General features: G+C 48.5%; 1 protein-coding gene across 8 annotated transcripts in view; it reads right to left on the reverse strand.

Moving 5' to 3' along the window:
• The window catches only part of BIN3 (bridging integrator 3), a 179,490-nt gene that overhangs the window by 41,431 nt on the left and 114,148 nt on the right, over nt 1–23,911 (reverse strand). For all 8 annotated transcript variants that reach the window (XR_014970558.1, XR_014970559.1, XM_085634004.1 and 5 more), the window contains one exon: nt 14,771–14,905. Coding sequence is in view for 6 of the 8 variants with exons in the window: in XM_085634004.1 (XP_085490130.1) it covers nt 14,771–14,905 (135 nt within the window). In the remaining 2 variants the exon portion in view is untranslated. The remainder of the gene's footprint in view (nt 1–14,770; nt 14,906–23,911) is intronic.

Genomic DNA, 23,911 nt, shown 5'->3' on the forward strand with positions numbered 1-23,911 from the left:
TGTAGGCTCCAAGCCGGTCTAAGGATGGGCTCTTCGCCGGTCATCTGCCTTCTCACCAGCTGCGCCTCCATTCGCCCAAGCTGCATCAAGAGCGTCCCGCGCCCCCACACTCATTGCATCAGTTTCGGCACTTGAACTGTTCAATGTCACCAGACCCCCACCCTCCCAAGCAGCCCGTTGGAAATAGTGGGTGGAGCGCCTGGAAAACTATTTCGAGGCTGTGAAAATGCTTGTAGGCTGCAGGCGGGCGATGCTTTAGGACCTGGGTGGTTCCGATATCCACGAGATTTCCAAGTCAGTTATGGAAGCTGGACCCCGACAAAACTACGCAATGACACGGGACACCATCATTGCCCAATTCGAACCTATATGCCAATCCCAAATATGAGCAATTTTTCCTAAGCCAAGCCCGGCAGCTTACTGAGGAATCCGTAGATGTTTTCTATGCTTGGCTGAGGGAGCTTGCCAGCACCTGTACCCTCCCAGACAAAGACGATGAAGTACGCGCCCAATTCATCTAAGGGTGTGCTTCCACCAAGCTTAGAGAAAGAATCCTCCAGGAGCCCAACAGTTCTATGAAGGACATACTGACTCTAGGTCGCTCAAAGGACCTCTCTAGGACATGAGCTAAGGTCACTAAGGTATGCCGATCCTCACAAGGGCGTCGACCCAAACCGCCACAAAAAGCCGTCTGCACAGTAGAGCAACTCCAGGGCACCCCGCCTGACAAAGACATGGATGAGGACGACGCAGCCGTTGTCCACATTGTCAGGACACTGGACACCTTCCAAGCTAGTCGTCAGTCGGCCCCATGTGCCAGGTAGAGGTGCAGAACCATACATATCTGGCCTAATAGGCACAGGGGCATAGATCAACCTCATGGCTGAAGACATCTACCACAGTCTACCAGACCCTCCAGTGCACCAGCATGCAAGAGTATGCTTTCCGCAACCACTCCCCACTACAGCTCTGTAGAATGTTTCATGCAGCCCTTGCTCATAAGTCCACCCGGCGGAAAGCCAAAGTATACGTGTCACAGGAAGGGTCAGGATTCTTCCTTAGTTGCCGCACTGCCCAAGAAGCTTAATCTCATACAATTTGCACTCAGCGTCCATAAACAAAGCAGGACCGCCTTCTACAGGACTGCCCGCTCCTGTTTGACAGGATTGGCTGCCTCTCCGACCAAGCCGTATGTCTTCACATCAATGAATCTGTGGTCCCCATCGCCCTCAGGCACCCGCTAAGTAGCCTTCCACCTCCGGCCCAAGGTGGAAGCAGAACTGAGACTCTTGTAGAAGGCCGTCATCATAGAGTGGGTGAAGGGCCCCACCAGGTAGGTGTCCCCGATCGTGGTGGCAAAGAAGCCCAAGCAGCGAGACGCAGTGCGGATCTGCGTGGACATGAGAATACCAGCCCTGGCGATTAAGCGTGAAAGACATCTGACACCGATCATAGAAGACATTATCGGGGAGTTGTCATGTTCCAAGTGGTTTTCGAATATGGACCTCAGGTCAGGCTACCACCAAATCCCCCTGCATCCGGACCCTGGTCCGATCACCTCCTCAACACATGCCAGCCTGTGGCAGTACACTCGCCTGAACTTTGGCATGTTCCAGAACATCATAAAGACAGTCCTGCAGGGCCTACCCGGGGTGCTGAACGTGAGCGATGACATCCTTGTTCATTCAGCTACCTTAGGGGGAACACCCGACTCGCCTCCATGCCATTTTCACACGGTTGGCAGAGCGCGGACTGACGCTCCATTATGAGAAGTACGACTTTCTGCGCAGAGACATCAGTTTCTTCAGGTACCATTTTTCAGACAAAGGAATTGGTCTCGATACAGAGAAGGTGAAAGACATACTATATGCTCCGGCCCCCTTTTCTGTGTTGGGTGTCCGCAGCACCCTTGGAATGGTGACATACTGCGGACGATTCATGAAAAATCTTTCAGACGTCACCAGCCCCCTCCGGGAGCTCACCAAGTAATCCAGCCCTTGGGTTTGGGGGACAGAACAAGAAGAGGCGTTTCGTCAGACGAAGGTCGTCCTGTTCACAGACACCACCTTGGTATACTTCTACCTGCGTAGAGAGTCACAGTTGGTAGTGGATGCCAGCCCCACCGGTCATGTGAGCTGTGTTGGCACAGAAACGGGTGTGCAGTGAGTGGGCCCCGGGAGCGTATGCCAGCCGCAAGCTTACACCACCGGAGCAGAGCTGCTCCCAAATTCAACGAGAAGCAATTGCCATCCTATGGGGCTGCAGGCACTTCTACATTTACCTGTAGGGGCACCCATTCTCAGTCATCACGGACCACAAGCCCCTGGTCCCGTTATTCCAGGGTTCCTCGTCATGCCCTTTACCCAGGATCACAGGGAGTTACCAACTAGGCACCCGGAACTCAGCGGATTTCTTATTCCAGACACGCTCGGCCAGCCGCCCTTCCCGAGACAGCTGAAGCCAAAGAAACCGAAGAATATGTCAGGCTCATTGTAGAGCGCTCCCGACCTCTGCCGATGTCCTTGGCAGACGTGGTGGACGCCACTCAGTGTGACGACTGCCTGCAAATAGCCATAGAGGCTACTGTGTCCGGCGACTGGGGACTGCTTCAGAGCCAGACGCCCTTCCAGACAGAAGCAGCCCAGTCTGTCCTTCGAGCACTGTACAACGTCCGGAAAGAACTACCAGTCACCAGTGAGGGATGTCTCCTACGAGGTCCGCACCTAGTGCTGCCTGAGATCGTGATGCAGAAAGCTGTTTTTCTTGTGCACGGTGTGCACCAAGGCATTGTGAAATCCAAGAATCGACTGAGGAGCAAAGTCTGGTTCCTGGGGTTAGGCCAGAAAGTGGAAGCAGTGGTGTGAGGATGCCCAGTTTGCCTTGCGACAAGCCAGCCTGATCCACCACCCCCTGTTATCACTGAGCCTGGCCAGAAGGCCCCATGGCAGAGAGTCAGCGTGGAATTTGGGAGCCTTCCGATTGGAGCTCACATGCTGGAGGGCATGGATGACTATTCGCACTTTCCCGAAGTCATTCCGAAGTTGGAAAGAATCATAGCCATTCACAGGCTATTTGCAGAAATCCGCACTGACAATGGGCCCCCCCTTCACTAGCTGGCTCAATACCTGAACTCCCGAAGCATCAAACACCGCCGCATCACCCCTCGCTGGCCTCAAGCCAATGGGGAGGTGGAACGTTTGATGAGGAACCTCACCAAGGTGATTCGAATTGGGACAGCCGAGAGCACTAGCATCGAACATGCCCTATACCAATTCCTGGGAGAATACACTCACACCCCATTCTACAACTGACGTGTCCCCCAGCAAAATTTGTTTCTGCAGATCCATGGTGGACACTATCCCCCACCAACCCACATGGGAGAACATGCTCCAGACCAATCTGCTTACCGGAGACTTGGTAATAACAAGTACGCATACCGTAAATGGAGGGCAAGGAGAGTACCCTCAGAGTGGGCGACCAGGTGCTGGTGAAAGATAGTCACCCTGCAGGAAAATTCAGAATGCCTTTTGAACTTGACTTATGGGTCATTACCAATATCAACGGAAACCAAGTGACAGCCCAGAAGGGCACAGAGAGGGTGATGCACAACATCTCTCAGGTCAAGAAAGTTCCACCAAGGTCAACATTCATCGATCCGCTAGAAGGCATCGCAGAAGAGGGTCGCCCTGATCGAGCAAAAGACTGTATGTCAAACCAAGAGACCGAGGACCACTCAGAGAAACCATCCCCTATGCAGAGCCCATCCCCGACCGGGATCGGCGGACGCCACTGACCAGCAGATGTTTTGAGTCCAGTGGTACCTTTGCCCGGATTCCCTCCTAGGGGTGGTTGAGGACGGTACCAGTTGTGACCACACCCAGAGCCATCCAAGAAGTACAAGGACTTTGTCTGTAGCGGATTCATGGAAGGTGAAGGTGCCACGGTCATTAGTAACAATAAAATGCGAAATGTTTAGAATGTCCTGTTATGACGGACTAGAATTCTGAGTTTTAAAATGTTTGATACTTTTTCAAGTTTATGTTATGTTTTCTTTGGCATGGAAGGAATGTAGTGTTGCGATAACTCTGGTAACATCAAACGGGCAGGGTTGATGTGTAGATCAACCCCATGTGCGTGGGCAGAATAGTATTGTCTGGCGTACAGCCAGACAGAAGAAATAAATAGCCCAAGTGTGCAGGGTGTTGATATTCACTCGAGTAGCCACTGCTGCAATAAGAGTGTCCTTTTAATTATTGCTTGGATGCCACGTGGGGCCCATCCAGAATCACTACAGGGACCAGAAGCTATTTTGGCTCTCGACGTTAGTGTTTGTGAGCATAAAGATAAGCGGCCACTTCTGTCGGAGGCCATGGTTGTAGACAGGGTATCACAGCACCCCCTGGTGGAAAAACAACCAACTTCACGGTTCAACAAAGTGCTACAGTAAAGCAGAACTCTTCTTTGACGAACAGATCACTCATATGATGAACGCCTAAAATGTAGTTTCAGCAATGCGCCTTGCGTCGAGGGCTAGCTTCAAAATGCTATCATGGAGCAATGAGCAACGATTGAGCAAAGATATTTTCATTTGGCCTTTTCCTTCTCAATAGGAGAGTATGGAAGAAGCTTGAAGTACTGCGCTTAAAATGTCTTGTTCGTCTTGGTAATAATGCATTTCATAAAGTGGCTGTCAAATTAAAAAATAAAATTGGAAAGAGCTGCAGTTTCCATACCTGCATCAATGAGCATACTATCACGTCCGTATACAATAAGAAATCCTTTGACTTGTATGCAGCAGCACCAATGCAACCTAGTAATCCGAGATCCGAATGAGTAAAATCCCCTTAATCCCACTCCCAGTGGTTGGGGTTCCCTTTAAAATGGTAAGGGTTTGATATTGTTGGCCCCCAGGACCTTCCAAAGGCATCATGGAACAGATTAATACTGGTGGTAGTGGATCATGCCACCAGGTACCCTGAAGCTATGCCCCTTAAGACTGTCACTGCTCCTGCAGTTGCCAGAGCCCTCTTAAGTATTTTTATAAGAGTAAGTTTCCCTAAGGAGGTGATGTCAGACACAGGTTGTCATATCATGTTTGGTTACCTAAATGCGATGTGGAATGAATGTGGTGTGACTTAAAAGTTCACTACACCATATCATCCACAAACCAAAGGTTTAGTTGAGAGATTCTATAATAACATGGAAGGTATGCTCATGGGACCCTCTGAAAAACTCAGATGGGATGTCCTGTTGCCATAATAAACAAAAAAGAAGTAGGTTGCCAATATCAATGTAATAAGCAAGGAAACCATGGTAGAATGTGGAGATCTAATTGCTGTAAGTCGTGTGTAGTCTAAGTAGGTCTAGGAGGCCATCCTTAGTAGAAAAGGATGCCTCACACACAATATTGTGTCATGCTTCATCATAGGCATCCTCTCCCCACCCTGGTAAGATGGTGCTACCAGGTCGGACTCAACCTCTGCGAAGACTTTGGCGAGAGGAGGGAGTTCCTACATAAAACTTACAGGACAAAAGCAGGATCCAGTTTAATTAAAAATAACTTCAGGTACCTCGGATATCACCTTTATTCGTGAGGACCTGAGGTACGTTAAAACCAAATATGTGGATGGACCCTGGAGAGTGTTATGTCTCTAATCCATCTTACAGAATGCCAACATGTTTCCTACCACACAAAGAACCAAAGAGGTCTTAGGCATTCGTCAGGGCTGTCGGATCCCTACTGAAACAAAGTATCCGGTGTCCCCTATATCCCTACAAACTAAAGTGGGGGAGTACACCTAAAGTGTGCCCAAGTGAATCCTACCTGGGATACTCTCATGCGCCACTCATGTACCCTAGACTTTAGGGGATACCATAGATTCAGTCAGAAGGAGGGGTGGTGGCCTTCGTAGTCACACATTCATCAGAAGGGCCACCACGTTGAAGCACCTACTCAGTCTGCTCCCTGCCGGTTGGTACCCTGCTTTTTGCTTATAGAGAAGTACCTCTGAAGGGAGTAGGGTTAGGTCCCTTTAAATGTTCGTTTGGGCATCCTGTAAGGGGACCACTGTGTCGAAACAAGACATTGTGGACTATGTGCTAAGCCTATGTTCAAGGATAGCAGAGTACATGGGTAAAGCATCTAAAAACTATGAGGCCAGCCAAGAGCTCCAGAAGCATTGGTATGGCCAAAAGGCTGCACTGGTAGAGATCCAGCAAGGGTAGAGATTATGGGTTTTGAGCCTGTGGCACCTAGGGCCCTCCAGGACAAGTGGAGTGGTCCCTATCCTATCCTTGAAAAGAAAGTTGAAGTGAGGTCACCTACCTGGTAGACCTAGGCACTAGCAGGAGCCTTCTCAGGGTCATCCATGTTAACCGCCTGAAACCTTTTTATGACAGGGCTGATGTGACTATGTTCATGGTCACTAATGAGGATTAGGAAGCAGAGAGTGAATCTCTCCCTGACCTCCTCTCCTACAGCCCAAAAGATGCGTCAGTTGATGGTGTTGTCTTCTCAGACACCATCACTACCTAGTAGCAAGCTGATTGCAGGCAAGTCCTGGAGCATTATGCTAAACCCTTTTCCCTAACCCCTGGTCAGACTACCAAGTGTCCACCTGATGTGGACACTGGAAACAATGCACCTGTGAAATAAATATATAGACAGTCTGATCAAGTTAAGGAGAGTATCAGGGCTGAAGTCAGCAAGGTGCTGGAATTAGGAGTCATTGAACTGTCTGAAAGCCCAGTGACCAGCCCAGTTGTATTAATCCCAAAACCTCATTCCAGGGGTGGAAAACCAGAGCCGAGGTTTTGTGTGGACTAAACAGGCCTCAATGTAGTAATTAAGACAGATGTACACCCAAGTCCTAGAGCTGATGAACTAATTGACAGGTTGGGGGCTGCCAAATTTCTCAGTACCTTTGATTTGACATCAGGGTACTGACGGATTGCTCGGACCCCAAGAGCAAAAGAGAAGTCAGCATTTCAAACCCCAGATGGGCAATCAGCAGTTCAATGGTATGCCCTTTGGATTAAAGAATGCCCCTGTCACCTTCCAGAAGTTGGGGAATAAAGTCTTTGCTGGGTTGGAAACTTTTAGTACAGCATATGTAGACAATACTGCTGTCTATAGTTCCACTGGGCAAAATCACCTGATCCACCTTGGGAAGGTCCTGAAGGCTCTGCAAGCTGCAGGATTCACTATTAAGGCAAGCATGTGCCAGGTAGGGCAGGGCACAGTTGTATACTTGGGCAACCTAGTAGGTAGAGGTAAAGCTCAACCTTTACAGAGCAAGATTCAGACAAATCTATGCTGGGAAGCTCCAACAACCCAAACCCTAGCCAGGACATTCCTTGGCCTGACTGGGTACTGGAGGTTTGTGAAGGGGTATGGTACCATTGTGGCATCCCTCACAGACCTTACCTCCACGAGGATGCCAAATATGATCAACTAGACAGTGAGCTGTGAAACTGCTTTTGAAACCCTAAAAGAAGCAATGTGCTCAGCACCCATTCTTAATGCGCCAGATTATTCAATGCAGTTCATAATGCAGACTGGTGTATCTGAACATGGGATTGGAGTGGTCCTTTCCCTGAGCAATGATGGACCAGCCTGTTGCTTTCATTAACAGGAGGTTACTCCCCAGAGAGCAGCGTTGGATTGCATTTGAGAGGGAAGCCTTTGCTGTGGTTTGGTCCCTGAAAACATTGAGACCATGCCCGTTTGGTAGTCACTTACTTGTGCAAAACAACCACAGGCCTTTCAGATGGATGATGCAGGTGAAAGGTGAAAACCCCAAAATGTTGAGGGGTTCTATCTCCCTAGAGGGCATGGGCTTTACAGGGGAGAACTGACCAGGAACTGATCATGCCAATGCAGATGGCCTTTCCAGGTTTTTCTACTTAGATGATGAAGACTTACTTGGGTAAGGTTAGACTCATTTTCTTTCGTTTGGAGGGTAAGGGGGTGTAGGAAACCTGTTTCTAGGTGACCCCCCTTTTCTTTCCACTGGCATAGCGTGCATAACTATGAACTCGACCAGCACCTCTGCACCTGGACGCCCCAGAGCAGATGAGTAACTGCTGGTGGTACTTTGGACTCTGCCCCCTACGACCTGAAGGAGACCCCCAGAAACCAATCGCAAATAAAGACGCATTTAAGTGAACCATTTATTTACTTGTGAAAATACTTACTTGATATCGAAGTTCTTGGATTCAAAATCTACATAAAAATACAAATTACTTTTCTAACTTTGTCTCTGGTTTTTCTTAAGTGTGGGTCTCATTTATTGCCTCTGCAAGTACAACAAATGCTTAGCACTACGCTCTGATAAGCCTAAAATGCTCGCCGACAGTACCACAAAAAAAGAGCATTCAGTGTTATCATTTTTACCTCTGTAAACCAATAAGGGTTACCTGGACTTTTTACACAGCGTACCTCATTTTAATCCACTATATAAAGAGCAAGCTTCCTACAGGCTGCACAACCATGACATATAATACACCTCATTTCCTCACACATACAAAATAAGAAGCAATATGAAAGTGTGTATGGAAGAACAGTCCAAAACATATTTTAGCCGTACAGTTGTGAAGAAAGAAGGACCCTTTGTTCATGTTGCTGTAGGTGCCAGCTCGAGACAGAAATGACCTGATCACACTAACTGGATACATGTTCTGACCAGGTAAAAAGAGAACAGAATGGAGCCACATGCTTATGAAATGGCATCTAGTGAAATGTTTTCTGCTGCCTTAACTTCCACAGCCACGAAAAACTGCACCAGAGGACCATTCTTCATAAATTGAGAGCCTTATATCTAAGCTCAGCGAGCGGGAAAAACTAGACAGTTCTCCAGAGTCAGAAGATCCACTATAAGAAGATAATAAACTTATGTCTCCTAGGTAGCTCCGATAGATCTAAAATATACCACATCAGGTGGGGCACTTTGGAGTTACCGCCCGGATTGCCCAACATGTACGGCCAAAAGTTGAGCACACAGAAAAAATTGTGACCAAAACTGATAAGGAGTGCGGTACTCGGAAAAAGGGATCCATTCCCCATCCAATATCCCAAGGAAAAGAGCTCTGTTTTTAATGAAGGCAAATCGATCTACCAATTTATATCCAAGGAGGTGAATAACATTGTCATTCACCCCTCCCTCAGGGGTATGTATCAGTCTACTAAGTATATTGGCTTGCAGATTCATGACTTGCTTACTTATACATTGTTTTGTTCAGCACCAACCTTCACCACCCTACTGAAAGCAGGCAGAGTTGAAAGAGTGAATATCCCGTTTATTGAACTAAAATGCTCCTTATGCGTTGCCACTGCAAGCAGCACTTTCCCAACAACTGAAAAACATGACTGAATGCCAAGACGACCGGCTTCAGCACCATAATGTCAAGCGAACTGTCCTGACGGTAGACTGTGAATACACAGTATCCACACTGGAACATCAAACAGGTCTGTCGGCGTGAAAATCTCTAGATCGGAAAACACAAAGTCATGTCCCAAAGAAATGTTTGTCTAGGGCCATCATTGACAGTCCTCCAGTGTTTGAGAGGTGAGGGCTAGCACAGATTGCGGCCTCTTTCCGGCTTCTAAATCCTAGATATTTAAACCTGGGTGAGTCTCTGAAATGGAGACGAAAGCCCCACAGAGACACCGGAAGCCATAACCACAAGAACGCTCTGAAATCACCATGATGAAGAAGAGAAAGAGGTAGAAGGCATTCTGTAAAGTCCGTTTTTCATTGCAGGGGGAAGGTGTAGTCCACGGTTGTCCCGAGTCCTGGTCAATTAAATGTCGGGCATTGATCTGCGATAGGTAAAGGCAGCTGCTTGTTTAAAAAAACTCCTAGAAAACCGCCTCATCACTTTGAAAAGCGACCCTTGTATTAATCATTTAAGGGGCGGGGGCATGCCGTTTAGGCATGGGCATATGCCATGTAGGCTCTGGTACAAGGGCACCCCTTCGCAACAATGGTACCTGGAAACTGATGTTCAGAATCTGTTAAAAATTACAAAGTGCTGGAAAGAAGCAGAGTTAAAGCGCCTTCAAGTGGCACTGAAGGTTTCAGACTACAAATCCCATACATTTTATGTATGCCAGACATACAAAGTAAAGTACTCATCCCCGCTGTCCATGGCATTATAACTGTCTCCAGATGGAGTGCAGATAAGATCTGGCCCAAACGTACCCGGGAAAGCATTAAATGCCAGTGCAATGCCTGGTCCTACTATCCATGGCAAAACGTTGTGCTTACACACCTTATTCAAACTCTACTTGATGGACTAGTTGAATAGTGCTCAGTTCCACCAGATGCTGAACTGCCCTAGAGAGGGGCAAGGCAGGGAAATGTAGCTCTACATGGAGTCAAGATTTCATCAGAGGTTGCATCCTTGATAGAAAGTTCCTGACGCGGGGGTCACTTTCTCCTGATCCTCTTACTCACAGTAAGCAACCTGCGAGACCTCCCTGTGCACAGTAACTTCCAACGCCGTCCCCTCTAGCAGCCATATCCTATCGGTGGCATAAACAGACAGCTGCCTGCCTTATGCAAGCCTCGAAGCACATTCCCTTTGTGAAGGAGAATGTTACAGTTCCTACAGCCTGGGTATTTCCTTTCCTATCCTAAGGTTGCATCCACAATGCTTTAACTCAGCGCTTGCCCACAGGCGATGGCCGAAGGAGTTTTGGCCGACCTTCTTACCCATGAATGATTGAGTAATTAAGAATTTATGGAACAAATACCAATGGGGTGTTTCCCGGTCTAACATGACAAACTGGAAACAGGCTAGCTGGCACGAGAAGAGGCGCTAAGGAGCTACTACAGAGCAGTAGATGGTTGTCATGAAGACATAGGTTAAGTATTAACTTGTTCCAGGAATTGGCAGCAAAAAATGAAAAGGATCAACACCCGCTCTGCATTCCCAAATTCAAGGGCCAATTAATAACTGAGGGGTGGAAGACTGCAGACACCTGAACGGACATTAAGGATGAAATTTAGACTGAAGGCAAATATGCACTTTCTGGGCAAGAACACTACGGAAGAAACTAAGGCTCTTGAAGATGGATGTCTTGGCTATTACAAAGCAGTGAAGATCTAGCAAATTAACAGTCATGTGTAGGTGGCAAGGATGTTGAACAATTAAACAGGATGCCGCATTCTCAACTGTCAGTACTGTGGCAAGGAGAGAGTGACCATAATCAAGCTAGAAAGCGAGAACCACTGCTTTCAGCCAGGGAGGCCATACACTGACTTGCAGGAATTAGGCCTACTTTCCATTAGAATGGAGGAGGTCAAACTGGCGGGGGGGAATAGAAGTTAAAACTTCCTGCCTTAAGTGGTAATTGGGTCATAAGATCAAATTAAGAAAGAATCCCTCAAAATAAATGCCTCACAATTTCAAAAAGCATGAAAAGATAAAAAAAAACAACCAGAAAACGCTGTACACAAAAAAAAAAGATGAGAAAAAAAAAATGGAAGCTATACATCCAAATATTTGATACTATTATGAAAAGCGGAGAGGCCGGGATAGTCCCGTTATTACTTATCATGCTACAATCACTGGTTCTAGAGCCCAACCACTGCGCTTCTCCATTTGGGGTTGTGGGTGGGGAAATAATCTAGGGAGAAGTCTTTTTCCCTGTGTGTTATGGATTTCATGAATGTCAATATGAGTCATAGGTATATAGCTAAAATTCAGACTCCGCAGAAACACGATTTCCAATGCTCCGCAGCTAACACTAGACAGCAGGAGAGTGCAAGTCATGCAAATCTACAACACTAAGCTGCAAAGCCTGTGTTTCATGCAAGTGATGTTTCCCTAACTTGCCTTCTGTAAGTTAAACTCTCTATGGGGATGGATGACTTAGATTATTCTAACTGTAGAAGATGGATCACCAGAACCCTTACTAGACAGCCTGTTTAATAAATATTCCCAGAGCCAAAACTGGTGTGAGCAGGGTGACATATCACACACTAAAAGACTGGAAGATAAGAACATATTCAACTAGTATTAACTCGGCCACGAAAAATAAAATGGTATCATCAACATCTCAAGTACATTTCATTGCACCTGTAGCCTACCTTGTCCACCAAGGATGCTTTAGGTATTTAAAGGTGCTTCAAGCATCGATTAGGGCCCATTTGACAAATACTGGTGCTCTCAACAAAGTAGTCGCGTTACTCAATATCAAAGGCAACAAATGTTATTATATTGAGATCACTAAAAAGTCCATGCAAAGTCCCAGCCTCAAGGCTGTTCTGCAGTGCGCATCTGGGAATTGTGACCGGGGGACCAGGCTGCATTGGTCACCTTAGTCCTAGACAGCTTTGTGGTAACTCTGAGGGCACACACCTGGTTCTTCTTCTTGCTACTGTGCTAAGCTTCTCTCAAAACCTGGTGGTGAGCAGGGTGTAGGTTGAGATTTAGCTAGTAAAGGAGTTACTTACCTAACAGTACACCTCAAGGGGTATTAATATACCTGCATGAATGAGCTTCACTGAACTGCAGGCTGGCCTTTTTTTTTTTAACTTGGTGAGTTGAGTGGAAACTCAAGAATGAGTGGGAAAATCTCCTAGGCACAAAAAGGACATTTGTGCTGGAAAAATGATGTGCACATTGGAACTCACAAAAGATGTAGAAAAGCAGTATCTGAGATGAACTGGGAAAAAAAGGACTTGATCAGTAGAACACTCAGCGCATTAGGGCCCAAGTCTAGGAGTCGTAGAAATTGTGCAAGTGCCAATGCATCCAAACTGATCTTCCATTCCTCTATGCCCATTGGTACTCATAGTACGGCGCATTAGGGCCAAAGTCTAGGAACCATAGAGATTGTGCAAGTGCCAATGCATCCAAACTGATCTTCCATTCCTCTATGCCCATTGGTACTCATAGTACGGCGCATTAGGGCCGAAGTCTAGGAACCATAGAGATTGTGCAAGTGCCAATGCATCAAAACTGATCTTCCATTACTCTATGCCCGTGGTACTCATAGTACGACGCATTAGGGCCGAAGTCTAGGAACCATAGAGATTGTGCAAGTGCCAATGCCTCCAAACTGATCTTCCATTACTCTATGCCCGTGGTACTCATAGTACGGCGCATTAGGGCCGAAGTCTAGGAACCATAGAGATTGTGCAAGTGCCAATGCATCCAAACTGATCTTCCATTACTCTATGCCCGTGGTACTCATAGTACGGCGCATTAGGGCCGAAGTCTAGGAACCATAGAGATTGTGCAAGTGCCAATGCCTCCAAACTGATCTTCCATTACTCTATGCCCGTGGTACTCATAGTACGGCGTATTAGGGCCGAAGTTTAGCAACCATAGAGATTGTGCAAGTGCCAATGCATCCAAACTGATCTTCCATTACTCTATGCCCGTGGTACTCATAGTACGACGCATTAGGGCTGAAGTCTAGGAACCATAGAGATTGTGCAAGTGCCAATGCATCCAAACTGATCTTCCATTACTCTATGCCCGTGGTACTCATAGTATGACGCATTAGGGCCGAAGTCTAGGAACCATAGAGATTGTGCAAGTGCCAATGCATCCAAACTGATCTTTCTATACTCTATGCAAATGAGTGCCAGTTATCGCTCATTAAAGGCACATGTCCAACAAATTTGAAGGAAGATGGGTTGGAATGTGGTTGTGTAAATATGAATTGGTGCTGATGGGGAGACTTTAACCTTTATTAGCAATGGCTTGACTCAGCTAAAATGCATATAGAAATGACATTTGGAACAAGCAAAGCAGCACAGACCTACAGGTGGAATGATGTTCCACATAGGGATGGAAGGGACCGGGCAATTGTAACAAACAGCAAAAACATGGAAAACAAACTATCACAACAAGACTGAAATCTCCACCATAAGCTACCAGGGGGCATATGTATCCTCAAACAGCGATTTTTAAAGAATCGCTATTTGAGAATTGCAAAACGGGATGTATTTAAAAAAAAAAAATAAATAGAAAAAAATAAAAAAAATAAAAAATCGCAAAACTTTTGCGATTTCTTAAAATTCCTTAATTGCGATTAGCAAATTGTGAAATCGCAATTAAGGAATACCTTCCCATTCATTTCTATGGGCCAGGAGACCCATAGGAATGAATGGGAAGTAATTCTCAAATTGCGATTCGCAATTTGCTAATCGCAATTTGAGAATAATTTCAAAGGTGCAAGGGTGTCATGATGACACCCTGATGCACCCCTGAAATGAGCATGTGTGTGCATATGGCGCACATACATGCCCTAAGGGCATGTATGTGCGCCACGTGGCACTTTGTAAAATTCCAAAAAGTGCATTTTTAACAGAAATCGCAAATTACCACCAACTAGAAGTCGGTGGTAATTTGCGATTTCTTAAGGATAATTCGCAATGCTTTGGTGCGTGTTACATATCATTTAAGAAATCGCAATTTGCGATTTCTTAAATGCTTACGCGAAATTAAGAAATCGCTAAATTAGCGATTCCGTAAATTTGCGATGAGAATTTGCCTCATACATCCCGTTTTGCAAATTTTTCATCGCAAACTCTGTTTTTTGCAAATCGCAGCGCTTGCGATTAAAAATTCGGTTGATACATATGCCCCCAGAAGAGCAAATTAAGTCAGTCTAAAAACGCACTTAACGCCACAAATGATACCACACATTTGAGCTACAGTAAGGAGTATTCCTTAGCATACCAGGAGGACCATCAGCATGAGCCATCACAACCAGGCATGTTGCAAGTCTTTTTCCCACATTTAAACTCACCTGGGCCCTTATCAAGGCCTCAAAACTGGGCTTGAAGTAATCCGTTCGGCTGTTATAAAATTTGGGCATCTCATCGAGCAGCTGTCTGTTTTTGGCTTCGAAGTCCTCCTTCACAGGTCTCAATTCTTCCCGAGCCTGGAGAAGAAGAGACAGAATGATCAGTCAAGCTATGAAAAAACGGGTTTCAAATGTCCAAGGTAAGAAGGCCTAATGGGCATCACACATAGGTAATCAGTCTCACAAGAGTTGCAAAACACAGGCAAGTAAGCAGAGATGTGTCAAATTGCACCACTAACAATGCCAGTTTACGTTGCGTTAAAGAGGTGTTAGACTTGGCATCTTTTGGCGGGTTTCCCCTGACTTTTTTGCTTTCTGACCTCCCAGTTTTGACTCTGTTTTTGCTTGCGTAATGTTTCTGTGCACTTTTTGCACTGCTGATCAGTGGTAAAGTGCAGGTGCTCTGTGTAAATTGTGCTATGGATTGGTGTTTCCATGATTGGATATTTGATTTACTTGTTAGTCCCTAGTTAAGTGCACTGAGTGTGCCAGGGCCTGTGAATCAAATGCTACTCGTGGGCCTGCAGCACTGATTATGCCACCCACGTGAGTAGCCCCGAAAAAGTACCTCAGATCTGCCATTGCAGAGTCTGAACGCAGTGTGGAACTGTTATGTCGACTTGGCCAGTGCACACACTTGCCAGTCCCCAACCTTCCCTTTTCTTACATGTCAGGCACCTCTAAGGTAGGCCCAAGGTACCCCTGTGGGCAGGGTGCAGTGTATGTGAAAGGTAGGACATGCCCTGGTGTGTGTGGCATGTCCTAATAGTGAATTACAGCCAATTTCGTTTTTCACTATTGAAAGGCTACCAGTTCCCCATAGGACAGAATGGGAGGTTTGTTTATAAACATAACTGGCCCAGGGATTTCGGTAAGAAAATAAAATTTAGTATGCCTGAACTCAGAATCTAAAGATGCATCTTTTAGTGAAGGTGCTTTTTACATTCTGCGTTTGAAAACTTTTAGAAAGTGGGTATTTTCTTCCTCAGTCATCCCGTGTGCCTCACACCAGAGAAGGCCCTACTGGTTCTGGCAAGGCACTGCCTGAAGGATTAAAGGATTTTTAGATACAAATACTGAGCCCCAGACCACTGAACTTTAGAACTCATCTGGATCAAGAAGATTGCCAAGAAGAAGAGCCGGAGAAGCTGTGAAAAGGAACGACTGCTTTGCTGGGCTGACCTGCAGTGGCTGCTTCTGTCTTGGGTAGTGAAAGGCCTGGACTGGACTTTCTGCAACATAACTTGTGAGTCTCTCCAAGGGCTTGAGGTAGAGCTTGCCCCCTGTTCACAAAGTCTCAGGAACAGCAAAGACTTCAAGTTCTTCGACCCGCAGCACTGGGGACTGTGTGTTTTGTGCTGCAACCCGAAGAACACCAACACGACGACGTCTACGACATCACTGCCGACACCGTGTCCTGAAGGCACCGCAGAGGGCACCACCACAATGCCGCACCGCAACCCTGGTCTCACTGACGATGCCGGTTGATGCCGCCACCGAGCCGCTGCTTGCACCGTGAACTGTGGGCACCGCACTCCGTACCGCCTCGATTCACGCCCAAGCTTTTGCACCCCAGAGAGCACCACCGCACCGCGACCCTGGTCTCATAGACGACGCCTGTTGACGCTGCCACCGAGGCGCTGCTTGCACCGCGACCTGTGGGCACCGCACTCTGCACCACCTTGCTTCACGAGGATGCCTTGGCCTGCCACCACTTCCTGCCGAAATTGGCGCCACTGCTTGCACCGTGGTTCGAGGGCACCGCTCGTAAGTCACACGACGCACCACCCTCATCCCACACCGCAGCCTTGGCCTACCGACGCCATCGACTCCAGTTCGTCAGCTGACAACAGCCCTTCAGCAACGATGACACCGCTGCGTGCACCGTGGCGAGCCCCGCCTTCATCTCGCACCGCGACCCTGGTCTCATCTGACGCCGCAACCGAGCCGGTGCTCGCACCGCGACTTGAGGGCACCACACGCCGTACCGCTGTACTTCGCACCGCAGCACCCGACGCCTACCAGTGCCAGCGCTCTTGATTCCACCAGAGAGGAGCTGGACCGGCAACGAGATTGACTTCAAGGATCTCAGCGCCCTGCATTTCTCAAAGGTACTGTTTGCGGGACTTGCCAACACCGTAGCTGGCCCGCGACCAGCCAGAACTGTTGGATTTGTTGTTCACGACGCCGTGGTAGCCCGGACGGAGCTATCCACACAAGGAACTCTTTTTGATCAGCGTATTTTTGGAACTGTGAACTTTTAAGTATAGTATTGTAGATTTTTATAGTATTTGGTCTTGTCTTAAAGTATAATATTGGCTATTTTTCTAAACTGGTGTGGTGTCCTTTTGTAGTGCGTACACTGTATTACTGTTGGTTATGTGCAAATGCTTTACACACTGCCTCTAAGATACGCCTGGCTGCTCGTGCCAAGCTACAAAGGGGGTGAGCAGGGGTTATTTTAGAAGTGTAACTCCCTTATCCTGACTAGAGTGGTGGTTTTTGCCTAGCTTTGGCCCACGCCCTAGCCTACCAAAAATCCCATTTCTAACAAGAGGTAATTAGGCCAGGGTGAGTCACAACACACTGTACATCAGGCCTAAATGCATCAAAACAGAGATGAGGTGTGTCATGATATAGAGGTCAGGCCCATGTGAATTACAATAAAATGGTGACTACATGTAGGAAAGTGACCCTTTTTGCATGGCTGCCCCTCACTTTTTGCCTGATGTTTGATGCTTTTTGACTAAGTGTGCACTGGGTTCCTGCTAATCAGGTACCCAGGGCCTGTGTTCTTTCCCTAAACCTGTACCTTTGCACTCCCAATTGGCACCTCCCTGGCCACATGTATGTCTCTTGTAAAAGGTACCAAGGGCACTGTGAGCAGTGAAGGCCTCGAAGGACTGAAGCACATACTGTGCCACCCTTAGAGGCCCTGTACCTTAACACGCACACACTGCCCTTGCAGGCTGTGTGTTCTGGGGCAGGGAAAAGTGAAGAGTCGACATGGCACAAATACCTGAGTGCCATGCCTCCAACCCACTATTTATGGTATAGGCAAGACACCCCTCTTGCTGGGTGCGCTATACCACTGGTGAGGATACAGGTGCATGAGGCCTGTACCCCCACAGTGTCTAAGCCCATTCTTAGACCTTGTAAGTGCAGTAAAGCCATAAAGAGCATATGGTCTGGGAGTTTGTCATTACAAACTACACAGCACCATAATGGCTTTACTGAATTTGGGACGCTTGGTATCAAACTTCTCAGCCTATTAAACCCACACTGATGCCAGTGCGGGATTTAATGACAAACGCACTCAGGGGGCATCTTAGAGATGTCCCCTGAAAAACGACCTAACCCTAGTGTCCTGGCTGAGTGCCTGCTCGCCAACTACCACCACCAGACATGTTTTTGGACCCCTGGGTCGAGAGCCTGCTGCTCTCTGGGGTTTGAGCAGAGTCCACGAAGGGGAAGCTTCAATGATTTGCCACATTTGTGAGCTGGCCCAGCCATTTGCTGCTCCCATTAACTAGCCCCCATCAGTTCTAACCTACTACTTTGGGAGGGAGAATCTGAGATAAAACCAAGATAGGAGGAGAGGTGTGCCCACCTTTGCAAACTCCACCCCTCAGGTGGAGGAGGTGAGGCGAAGCACAACTCTCAGTCCCCGCCATCTTGAAGATGGGCGGGACCCAGACCAACCAGAAAAAGGTTTAAGCCCCCTCCCACTGGAGGGTGGCATAATAGGGGGTGTACCCACCCCAAGGAAGGGACCCATTGATCCCAACCTGTACCTACCTGAAACGCCCCTAAATGAACAAGTTACTTAACTTCGGTAACAATATATCTGTAAGAAACATTAGTAGTGATAGATTCCTTACCTTAGAATTACCACTTGGCGTCAGACTGGATCCGGAAAGTTTTCGTCAGCAGTACCCCTGCGCGTCGGAAGGTGGCGTTGTGGTGCTCCGCGTCTGTTGTTGGCGTCGTGGTCGCCGAGATGATGTCGCGGCAGCTACTTAGACGCCGCCCTCGCGCGCTGACGTCAGTTGTATACACGACTTTCCGCGCCAGAAAACGCAGAGCCCTGCAAGATACTGACCACTGGTGCCTTGAAACTAGGGTCCTGAAAAGGATGACCTTAACCCTAGAAATCAGTTCGTAGAATGGGGAGGATGGGTGGGGCGGGGTATGGAATCCATCACTACTAATGTTTCTTACAGATATATCATTACCGAAGGTAAGTAACTTGTTCATCTGAAAGAATGACATAGTGATAGATTCCTTACCTTAGAATAGATACCCCAGCAATATCAACCCCGGTGGTGGGTCTGCGAACCAAGATCACAACAGGAAGTCTCGGAGATCAAAACAGCCAAAGAAGCCGTCTCTCCGGACTTGGCTGTCCAGGCAGTAGTGCTTAGAAAAGTGTGCAGCGAGGCCCACGTAGCTGCCTGACAGATGGCTTGGAGGGGGACACCACGTCCCAATGCTGCAGTCGCCCTGGTGGAATGGGTGTGCAGCCCCAACGGAGCTTCCTTTTTAGCCAGAGAATAACAGGCTTTAATACACAAGACGACCCATCGGGAGATAGTCCGCTTGTGTACGGCCTGACCTTTTTTGGCGCCAACGTAGCCAACAAAGAGCTGGTCATCCACCCGGAACTGTTGTGTGCGGTTCAAGTAAAGGGAGAGCGCATGTTTTGGATCCAGACGGTGGAGCCTCTCTTCCTCTCTAGAAGGATGCGGAGGTAGAAAGAAGGTGGGCAAAGGGATGGTCTGCCCGATGTGAAAGGCAATGACAACCTTTGGTAGAAAGGATGGACGTGTCCCGAGTACAACCTTGTCCGGATGGACAGATAGAAAAGGAGGCTTACAAGAAAGAGCCTGGAGCTCACTCACTCTCCTGGCAGAGGTGATGGCAACCAGGAAAGCAGCCTTCAAGGTTAGCAGACGAAGAGGACAATTGTGCAGAGGCTCAAAGGGAGCGCACATTAGATATGTAAGAACTAGATTCAAGTCCCACTGTGGCATTACGAAAGGAATAGGAGGGAAAAGATGAGTAATGCTTTTCAGAAATCTATTTACAACAGGGGACTTGGAAAGAGAGGGCTGATCAGGGAGCCTGAGAAAGGCCGAATTAGCAGAAAGGTAGCCCTTGATAGTGCCCACAGCAGAGCCCTGCTGGGCCAAGGAAAGAAGAAACAGAAGAACTTCGGAAAGAGGGGCAGAAAGGGGATCCGCAGCTGTGCACCATGCCACAAATTTGTTCCACCTGCAGACGTACACCAACTTAGTTGAGGGATACCTGGCTGCCAGAATGACATCACAGACTTTGGGAGGCAAGTCAACTGCCGCCGCTCAATATCAACACAAAGAGGTGGAGGCTGGACAGGTTCGGGTGGAGGACCGTTCCCTGCTGCTGCGACAGAAGATCCTCCCGGAGAGGCAGGCGGATCGGGGAATCGATTGTCATACTGAGTAGCTCGGCATACCATACTCTTCGAGCCCAGCCCGGAGCCACAAGAATGACTTGGGCCCGGTCGCGCCTGATCTTCTTCAGCACTCTGGGTAGAAGTGGTATAGGCGGAAAGGCGTACAACAGACCGCAACTCCACTTGTGACGAAAAGCGTCGCCGAGTGAGTGCCACCTTGGAAATTCCAACGCGCAGAACTGCTGACATTGCGCGTTCTCTTCGGTGGCGAATAGATCTAACCAAGGCTCTCCCCATTGTTGAAAGAGACCGTGCGCCACGTCAGAGTGAAGACGCCATTCGTGATCCATCATGCACCTGTGGCTGAGTTCGTCTGCCATGGCGTTCAATGAACCTGCCAGGTGTTGAACCACCAGGGAAATGTCCTGCTGTTCCAGCCATGTCCAGAGGCGCAGAGCCTCCTGACATAGGGTCCACGACCCCACCTGCCCTGTTAGTTGCACTACCACATGGCAGTGGTGTTGTCTGTGAACACCTGCACCACTTTCCCTTTGACAGAGGGAAGGAATGCCTTCAGTGCAAGTCGGATCACCCGAAGCACCAGAAGGTTGATATGGAGCTTGGACTCCGCTGGGGACCAGAGGCCTCTGATCTTCGCCTCTCCCATGTGGCCCCCCCATCCCAGGAGGGACGCGTCCGTCACCACTGTGTGCCTGTTTGGGGAACTTGGGGGCCCTGCGGCGCCGGGGCCGAAGCCGATAGCGATGCTGAAGGGCAAGGACCCCCAGTCGCGCCGGCGGGGCCCGAAGGCACGCCGGCGAGGCCAGACGGCCCAAAGAGGCGGGCCATGGCTGCCAGAAATTCCTGGAGCTGGGCCAGAGTCGCCGACAGAACCGGGAAGGGCGGGTAGGCTGACGGCGACACCGTAGGATCCGCCGGAGCCGTGGGGGAGGCACCACCCTCAGCTGCGTCACGCGAGGGGAAGTGGTCGAGCAATGACGCTTCTTCGACTTCTTGTGCTTCGTCTTACGTGACCTCGAATGCGAAGACTTCGATCTAGAAGGGCGATGGCTCCGCAACTGGTCCCTCGACCTCCCACGGGACCGGGACCTTGAGCAGCGCGGAGCCGACTGCCAGACTTTAAGCAACTTTCGGGACCGCTCCCGCAAAGTCTTCGGTACCATGGCCCGGCAGTCGGGCGCGACTTGGGGTCGCGGTGGCGCCCCAGGCAGTAGAGACACACACGATGCGGGTCCGTCACGGACATCATGCAATGACACTCCCCGCACGACTTGAAACCGGGCATCCCTACGACACCAGGAGTCAATCGACTTGAAAAAACATGGAGACAAAAAGCCTCAAAAACACAGTCAAAAAATGACTAGGGGTACTACTCTCTCAGGACCTGCGCTTGCTGGCGCAGAAAAAGAAAGAACTGATATCAGCGCGCGAGGGCGGCGTCTAAGTAGCTGCTGCAATGTCATCTTGGCGACCACAACGCCAACGACGGACGCGGAGCCGCACAACGCCACCTTTGGCCCATCGTGGGGGAGGAGGCATGACACCTCTGCCCAGGATGTGCATTGTTTCTGGTCCCAGAGAGCAGGGGCTCTCTACCCAGGGGTACAGAAACATGTCTGGTGATGGCTGACTGCCTACAGCTGGTCCACACAAGGGTTGGTAGGGATTCAGAGGGCATCTCTGAGGTGCCATCTGGGTAGATGGTACAATAAATCCCACACTGGCATATGTGGGGATTTATTGAAAGGAGTAGTTTGGTACCAAACATTCCTGTATTCAGTGAAGCCATCACAGTGCTGTGGAACTTGAGTTGTCGAGTTCCTAGCCCATGTAATCGACATGGCTGCACTGGCACTTACAATAATAGGAAATGGTGCCCAATATTGTAGGGGCCTATCTGCTCATGCATGTATGCCCTCATCTGTAGAATAGTGCACCCTGCCTTAGGGCTGTGAGGCCTGCTAAAGGGGTGACTTACCTATGCTTTCAGGCAGTGCTGGCTGGCATGGCACCCAGGAAGGTTTTTGTCGTTTTCTGCCTTACAGGGGCATGCAAGGGCAGTGGCATTCTCCCAGTGAGGGGGTCCAAAGGGACCCTCTTCAGCCCCAAAGGGCCTAGGTACCTAGGGCACCATTTAAAGTGGGCAGAAGCACTGGCCCAGGGAACCTGGTTGGCAGGGACCTTGTGCACGACATTTGAAACCACATCAAAACCCCAGGTGAAAAGTGGGGGGACTAATCATGCAAAAGAGGCACACTCACAGCTAATTTAGAAAAAGAAAAAACTAATTTATAAAATTATTTTTTAACTAAAGTAATTTGTGGTTTTACTTCGTGGAGTCACCTGTTGACCAAGTGGTATCAGCAAATGCAAACTCGTGTATCCCACCGCTGAACCACCAATGTAGGAAGCTGGCTCACTAGATAGTGGCATAACAAAATAAAATAATGGACGGAGTGTTGGAACTTTTCAAACACTGATCCCGTGTCACAGATCTGGGTTTCATCCACTGTTATTTTGCTCGCCATGTCGCCCCAGTTTGGACCCTGCCATATGCAAATCAGTCTTACCCTGCTTCCCATGGGAACAGTCCAGCCTGTACTGCCAATCCAGGTCCTCCCTGGACCAGAAACAAGCATCCCGGGTCCGGTTTCAGGGTATCACCCCTCATCAGCCAGGCTCGCTTGAATTTTATGGTGCAGCTAGCAAGGGGCCCACATCTGCGCATACTCTTAGCCACTTAGGGCGCACATAGCAACATCACAAAATAAAATGATGGACAGTGTTGAAACTTTTCAAACACTCAACCCCAGTCACAGATCTAGGTTTAATCCATCGTGGAGTCACCTATTGACCAAGTGGTACCAGCAAATGCAAAGTCTTGTATCCCCCCGCTGAACCTCCAATGTAGGAAGCTGGCTCTCTATATAGTGGAACAAAACGAGGTACACTGTGTAGAGAGTACAGGCAACTCTTATTGGTTTACAGAGGAAACAATTATATCACTTAATGCGCTCTTTTGCGGTAGTGTGGGCAAGCAGTTTAGGCTGATCAGAAGATAGTGCTAAGCATTTGCTATACTCACAGAGACAATAAATGAGACCCAACAATAAATCAGAGACCAATTTAGAAAACTAAGTCATATTTGTATGTAAATTTTGATACAAAGAACTTCGTTATCAAGGAAGTACTTTTTTTAAATATCTATTTTTAAAAGAAAGTAAAATGTTCACTTAAATGAGTCTTTACGCGGCACTGCTTTCCTATGGGGGAAAAAGGCATATGGTGCATACTGTTATCTACGGTCGGTTTCTGGGGGTCTCCTTCTGGACTTAGGGTTGTAGGGGGCCATGGTTCAAGGTTCCACCAGCAGTTACTCGTTACTTGCCCTGAGGCGTCCGGGTGCAGAAGTGCTGGTCATGTTGGTAGCTTTGCTCGCTATGGCTGTGGAAAGAAGGGTGATCCTGAAACAGGCTGCAGAAGGGGACTTGGGGACAAGTCTAGGAGCTCCCAATAGGGGGCTCGGGGCACCAGAGTCCTGGGAAGAAAGCACAATCGATTCACAGGTACCTGGGCCGGTGCGGTCGGGTGCAGAGTAGATAGGTCAGCTGGGTTGTGTGCTTTAACGG

This window comes from Triturus cristatus, chromosome 11 (assembly GCF_964204655.1).
Source record: "Triturus cristatus chromosome 11, aTriCri1.1, whole genome shotgun sequence".
NCBI classification, from domain to species: domain Eukaryota; kingdom Metazoa; phylum Chordata; class Amphibia; order Caudata; family Salamandridae; genus Triturus; species Triturus cristatus.